The sequence below is a fragment of the Triturus cristatus genome, chromosome 4_1 (assembly GCF_964204655.1).
Source record: "Triturus cristatus chromosome 4_1, aTriCri1.1, whole genome shotgun sequence".
Classification (NCBI taxonomy): domain Eukaryota; kingdom Metazoa; phylum Chordata; class Amphibia; order Caudata; family Salamandridae; genus Triturus; species Triturus cristatus.
The window spans coordinates 180,113,818-180,121,148 of NC_140585.1; the positions used below are offsets into that span (position 1 = coordinate 180,113,818).

Below are 7,331 nucleotides of genomic sequence, written 5' to 3' on the forward strand. Positions count from 1 at the left end.
GATCTCTTCTGGTTACCTCTTACCTTATACTTAGATCGGATGGTTCGAAAGAGTGTATCACGTACCACTTCCGAAAATATTGAACCGCCTTGAGGAAATTGTCTCTTCTTTATTATATTAATAGTACATGATTTATTTACTGTGATAGTTGTTCTTCTAAGCTGTATTTGATTGGTATTTTGCTTACAGCACTTACGTTTCGGATATACATTTATTTCTTCTTTTTTCATAATACGTTATCACCATTTTCTCTTTCTCCCCTTTTTATTTCTTTACCCTTCCTTTTCCTTCCCCTTTTTCCCGTTTTCTCCTTAAAAACTGTATAAAATGCTTTTGCTCGTTTCTATATGATATTAGCCTGCTTATGTTATTTTACTTGTATTTGCTTATTTCTTACGCCTATGATGATGTCTTTGTATTAACATGTCCTTGAATAAAGCTTTTCAAACAGAAAAAAATAAAGGAAACAAGAAGCTGGGGAATGTCAGGGGAATGAAATTCTAGAAGGAAATAAGAAGGTGTGTAATGTCTGGGAAATTGTATTCCAGAAGGTAACAAGAAGCTGTGGAATGTCAGAGGAATGAGATTCTAGAAGGAAACGAGAAGGGAAGTTAGCCAGCTGGAGGGGGCAAAGAGGCAGCTGTTACCTATCCTGCTTTTAATGAATCATGTACTTAATATGCTCACTGCAGATGCAATATAGAAGTGTTTGCCTTATTTAATCATAAACTGCTTACTTTGCAGGTCACTACTTCAATAGAGATGAAGGGAGCAAACATGACCTCTCTGACAGAATTCATCCTCCTTGGACTCACAGAAGATACAAAGCTTCAGATACCTCTGTTTGTCTTCTTCTTCTATGTCTATCTCATGACCGTGCTGGGGAATTTGAGTATTATAATTCTGATCAGGATCTCTCCATCTCTTCACACACCCATGTATTTTCTGCTCACAAACCTGTCCTTCACAGATCTCTGCTATTCCTCCATCATAACTCCCAATATGCTAGCCAACATTATGTCAAAGGAAAAGACGATTTCATTTCTAGCATGTGCAATGCAGATGTTTTTCTTTGGAGGCGTGGCGAGTACAGAGGTGTTTCTCTTAGCAGTGATGGCCTATGACAGGTACGTGGCTATAAGTAAACCATTGCTTTATGCCACCATTATGACCAAGCCAACTTGCACGTGCCTTATGGTGGGAGCCTATTGTGTAGCATTTCTTCATGCCCTGTTACATACTATTTGTACCTTCAGGTTGTCATTCTGTAAGTCAAATGAGATCACCCACTTCTACTGCGATGAACCACCTCTAATAAAGTTATCCTGCTCCGACACCTCGCTTAACGTGTTAATGATGGCTTTTGTGGCTGGAGGTCTTATCCTTGGATCTCTGATTTTCATTTTAGTATCTTATGCCTACATTGTCAACACCATCCTTAATATCATCTCCTCAGAAGAGAGGTGGAGGGCCTTTTCTACTTGCTCTTCTCATTTGGCAAGTGTGGTCCTATTATTTGGAACTCTTGTCTTCATGTACCTCAGACCCAGCTCAAAGTATTCAATGGAGCAGGACCGCGTGGCATCAGTGTTCTACACAATGGTGATCCCCATGTTAAACCCCTTAATCTACAGCTTGAGAAACAAGGAAGTCAAAGGTGCAGTAAGAAAGCTGATGTGCAGAGGGAATTCTAAAGACACATTCCTCTAGAAGAAAGAGGTGCTGGCTTCCCAGAAGTATCTCAGAGGTTTTAGCTAATGTGAAGGAATGAATGTTTACGAGTGGATGCATAAGGAGGTATATTTACCTGCATCTGTTACATCATTTTTGACAACATTTTGCGCATACTTCTTAAAGATATTCATAAACAACTTTTTGTATGTCCTAGAACTCTTCTTTTTTTTAACTGTATTTGTGATATTGCAAACATCCCCACATGTTTAAATTCGTCTGCTGGACAGAATCCACGAGCAGCTTGATTGAATTTGGTTTGTTAAGTGAACCAAATCCCCCAAACTCTCCTGCCTGCTATCCATTAGCAGCCAGCCCTCCCAGTCGCAGGGACACAAGTTCCAAAATACAATAATCACAGGCTGACAGGTATTGGTCCAAATGTAAATGCTTTATGACTTGGTCTTTTCTCATCTCTGGCATAAACCCCTTTAAACTGACCCTAAATTGCCACTTCTTTGAAATTTGTGCGAGTTTTGGTTTCAACAATCTGCAATGGGTAAGTGAAGTCATAGGTGCACTGTTTACTACCTTCTTATATCTTCAGCTTTGATTCACTAATACATTTCACATACAACAGTCACAGAGTAAAACCCTGAAAAAATGTTTCAACTAATAGGATGTTTTGTATTTTTTTCCATCACCCCCATACCAGATCTCTGTCTGTCTCCAATCCCATTGTTTCGGCACTGTAAACCTCTTTCCAGTTGTCTCTTTTCGGCATCTGTGCTGTGCATTACTTGAATATACTATGCGCATTTGTTTGAAGATCACAGATTAGTGTTTTTGCAAACACTTGGTGCATTGAAATATAATTATTTACATTATTCTCCAAACGTTATTTGACTGAATAGAGTTGCATATATAGTTCAGCATTGTGAAATATACAGCTTTATGAGGAAACCTGTTTACCTCTTATTTCAGGACATAGAGTCTAATTTAGAGTTCGACGGAAGGGATACTATGTCACAAACGTGGCGGATGTCGCGTCTGCCCTATTACAAGTGCCTTGGATATAACGCACTTGTAATATGGTGAAACAACTTAAGACTCACCTTTCATATAATGACTTACACATTAGTCGAATCTGTTTCTTAGTTGGTTCCTTCTATCAGTGCTGGGAGGCCCGTTTTATGATAGCTGTTGCGCTTTACAAGACTCGTTAACATAACAGAACAACCTAACGGAATATCCTTCATGTTTCTTATGGAGTATCCCATCTGCCAAACTCTAAATGAGGCCCATAGTGTGCTTTTCATCAGTCAATAGCACCAGGGGCGGCTCCTCCGCTATGGCGCAGGAGCATCGCCCATTGCTTTTAAGCAGTGAGAAACATAAAATGGCAATAACTTAGAGTTATTGTCATTTCATGTGTTGTGTCCTGCTGCTTTGTGACGGGTGGGTGGGCGGGGCTGCTCTGCTCTCCGAGCATGGCAAGAGAGGAGTGGTTTGCCCACTCCTGACTGTGCAACAACTGTTTGGTCGGCCCTCTCAGGCCACCCAACCAGTCATGCACACTTCCCCCTTCTCCAAGCAGGCTTCATGGCTCGAGGTAAGACATTCTGACCACCCCGAGCGATCCCCCGTGACTTCTCCCACCACCTCCCCCCTCAAGCGAGCCATGCCGGCCACGACTGAAAAGCACTCAAGTCAGTTTCACCCTGTTGGCAAGCCATTTGAAATCTAAAGTATTTGTAAAAAAATCTATGCATTTAGCTAAGATTCCTGCCTTATCAAAGCCCTACATACGCCATGCAGTGTTGAAACACATCAAGGCCAATTGTAAATAATTTTAAAACTTGAGTATGAATTACAAGTTGTCACTGATTGTATGCGCTTATAATAAACTGACTATGGGGGCAGATTTACTAAGATTTTATGCCCTGTTTGCATCACAAAAGTGATGCAAATCAGCGCAAAATATTTTTTTACATTTATTTGTCAGGCTAAACCTGTTCAGCGCTGGAAATAAAATGAAAGTAACACAAGCGCAGCTTTGCATTACGTAACGGTAACAGGGGCATTCCATGGATAGTGCATCAGCGTTCCCATACAACCTCCAAAGGTCTCTGATGCTAAAGCCTATTTGCTTAAAAAAGTAGTCAGGGTTTTGCATCAGAAAATAGTGCAAGGTTCAACCAGGCGCTATGAGAAGGAGAATGTTTTTTTTTTCTCCTTTATTTTCTGACTTAGCAAGTGTGCTGCACTGTACAGTAGACATAAAATATAGGAAAACGTTTAAAATTAGTCCAAGCATAGTATTTTGTTTTGGAAAGTTACCCTCCAGTTCACAACCTATGCTTGACCCTTGCACTGGGGTTGAAAGGTGTGTCGTGCACACAGGAGCACATTTCTCCGCCTGTGCTAGGAAGAGGGGAAGAGAGTGCTGTATTTCTGTAAATATGGCGCTCTCCTTCTCTTTCCTTTCTCATGCAGCGCAGTATTTGCAGCTTCTGCACTGTACTGCATGAGAAACTGGTCAATCTGGCCCCACATGTCATGAGTGTCTCAAAACTGAGAATTATCAAATGGATTTGCTGGTTGGCTCCCAGCCATGGTAAGATTTCTCAATAATGCACTTTAATTTTAACACATTAATAGCATGTTGCAGTTAGGGGGAAAGTATTGTAGTGTGCAGTGTATAAGGTGCTCTGGTTCGATACATATATTTAACCCCACATTGGCAGCAAAAGTTATATACACCTGTTAACTGCCGCTAGATCATTGGAACTCACAAACGCTTTTCCAGCGGCCACAAGTCTTGTGTGTGGTAAGACCAAAAGTCAAATTGATGCAGGCAGGGTGGAATTTATGACAGCAGGGTGGGGTGTGGTTAGGGGCATGTAAAGTGGGCATAAGGGGAATGAAGCATGTTCATTTTGTGGGCTGTGAGTTATTGAGTTATTTTGAGGGATTAATTCCACACTATCCTCTAAATTAATCCCCTAGTTTCCAGGAGAGTCACAGATGTTACGATATTATATTATGCTGCATCTAAGTTGCTATCCCTCTTTCAGACCCTGGAGTAAGCCTTCAATGTTTGCTATTGCTACCTTTGATAAGTTAAGTATACAAAGGTAGCACTTAGTTATTGCTTTGAAATTAAATAGAGTCTTATGCTTTCAGTTTTTTTATCTATAAACATTAGGGGTGCTATCCAACAGGCTTCATTAAGGTAGAGAGTGCAATAAAAGTTCTTGACAACAACCCCAAGAAGATGTACAGTTCACTGTGTCTTGAGGGTTTGGGGGTGCCAGTGGACATTGCAAAGTTAGCAATAGTTTGTGCGTTGCATCACCGCCATCTTGCCGCTTATACACACAACACTACATGCCTTGGTTCCCGTAAACACTTTTGCTCGTGTTGCTTCACATGGGAACTGTCTGCCTTTCACAATTTCTGTTGTGCTCTGAGGTCTCGTCTGTACATCGTGTTCACGGCCAGAAAACAACTCCACTTGTTAATCAGCTTTAGTCCGTCCCACACACATATAGACATAACATGGAACACAGCTGCGCTTCTGATTTTCTGGGTGCCTTTAATATTGCACGGGATGCAAGTTAACAACACTTGGAGAAAACCTTTCCAGAGGAAGAGTTGTGCTTGTCCGGAGATGTAAATCCTATCATCTAAGACTTGAGGTAGGGGGTTCCGCTGTCCAAGCCCAAAGGTCTTCCACTGATAAAATAAACATAGCTTGTAGCACGGGGAGGGTGGTAAAGCGCTATAAGGCTTAATCAACTGTCAATATAATATGCTATCTCCGTTCATATTATATGGAATTGTAGCCATGCTGATTATATTGTTTCTATGCATTTCTTTGCTAGTGTTAGCAAGTGTACTGCATTACAGAGCATGTTAGTTGAAATAAACGTTTTAAACTATATAGTGTCTCTGCTAATTTACATTGTGAACAGGTATGAGTATATAAGCAAAAGAGTGGCTTGTTCCCACGAATTCTGAGAGGTCCTGAGTCACATGTTCTAGGATATCCCATCATTGGTAGCTCCGCTGTAGTATGGAGAACGAATGGGATACTATAACTAGCCGGATAGGGGTTCTGGGCACTGAGGCGTGATTTTGGTACACCACAATACACCGAAGTCCTGGTTTCCTGTGCATTGTTCTGTATATGTGCAGAATCCCTGCAACATGGTGCACCTAACGTTTGGTATGGTACTTATTTACGAGGTACTTTAGTAGTTCTCTGTTTCCGGAAAACATTGGTGACGTTTTACCTGCCTATATTGTCACTTTTATAGGTGATTCAAGCTTGAAATTTACAAACGTTATTGTTCGTATTTTGAATTACGACCCAACATTGTCCTGCCGCCTTTTTCCTTAGTGTTTTCTTTTTTGAGTTTCTATATGGAAGTTGACATCGCGGCGCACAGCCACTTGACGGTCTGGCAGCATTTTCAAGCATGTGGATTGCCGGATGCTGGTGTCAGTCTGATCTTTGTGGTCCTAGCCGACCCAGTCTACACATATGAAGTGTTTTATTCCTGGGGGACATTTCCAGCAATTGAGGGGGTGGATAATTTATGGCATAAATACAGCCATTCTGCCCTTCATGCTGGTTTTATCAGCCATAGAGAGCTCTAGAAGTTCCGTTGATGGCATGGCAGCATCGCATTTGGTTTGATGGCGCTCTTCCCGTACTCCTGACACCTATCCTGTCTGGCCTGTTGTCCATTGATGGGGCCACTTAACCCATGATGGCGGGGTTTGCGCCGCATCCACGGCATTTAACGTTCGATGTAGAAGCCCTCCGTCTCATGCACACTACATTAATCCGTGTGTATAGAGCATTGGTTCAGTATGTGAACTGCAACATCCAGGCGGGAGCACCTGGAGTTGCACAGCAACCACCTGGTGCTGGCGGTGTTACTATTAACCCTGTAATGGTTAATTCAGTTATGGGCAAGCCTCCCCCAAATAACGAAGATTTACCTTATTGGCTTGCTGAGAAATCTGACCAGCTGGAAGCGGTGTTGCTACATACCACTCCTGTGGAGAAGCACAGAATTTTGATAATTAGTTTGCAGAAAGACTTAGTACCCGAAGTCACTGATTGTGAGAGTTGGGGTAAAATATTCGCGGCAGTTTATGCAAAGTGTTTTGGCACACCATCCATGACAGTACTCCCCTCTGTAATAAAACGTATTCAAGATGAGCACGGACCAGAGGTGGCAGTCGAATTGGGGATGAGGTTAGTTGTAGCGTATGACGTGGTTGCTGATCTAATCCTTGCTTATGTTCAGGGTGATGCAGTCAACTTTCAGGTGTCTAATGCTTTGGCGCTTGTCCCAGATGTGGACAAGCCCCGCATATTACCTAAGATGATTGCCCAGGCATATAAAACAGTTCAGCGCAATAGTTTGGGTGTTAAGCCTTTTGCTAAAGTGCCTGCACAACCACAGGCACAAAAAGAATTGGAAGAATAACAAACAGGGGAAAACACAACAAAAGCAAGGGGGACGAGCACCGTCTCCTACGCCTTTGGTCTCAGAACGCACTTATGAACTGTGTGACAGCGTGAGAATTAAATCTCCTGCTCGATTTCAGGTTCCTGATACGCGTTCTGCTCGTTCTTAACA

The 7,331-nt window shown here is 42.0% G+C and overlaps 1 protein-coding gene across 1 annotated transcript; it reads left to right on the forward strand.

The window, feature by feature from the left end:
- Positions 1-762: 762 nt before the first annotated feature.
- Positions 763-1,710, forward strand: LOC146853868 (olfactory receptor 5F1-like). The gene has a single exon (XM_085650426.1). It carries the CDS (start codon positions 763-765, stop codon positions 1,708-1,710), a length of 948 nt encoding a protein of 315 aa, XP_085506552.1.
- Positions 1,711-7,331: the final 5,621 nt, after the last annotated feature.

Bases quoted from the DNA above. Each gene is read 5' to 3' on its own strand.
- LOC146853868 (XM_085650426.1), top strand. From the start codon at position 763: ATGAAGGGAGCAAACATGACCTCTCTGACAGAATTCATCCTCCTTGGA.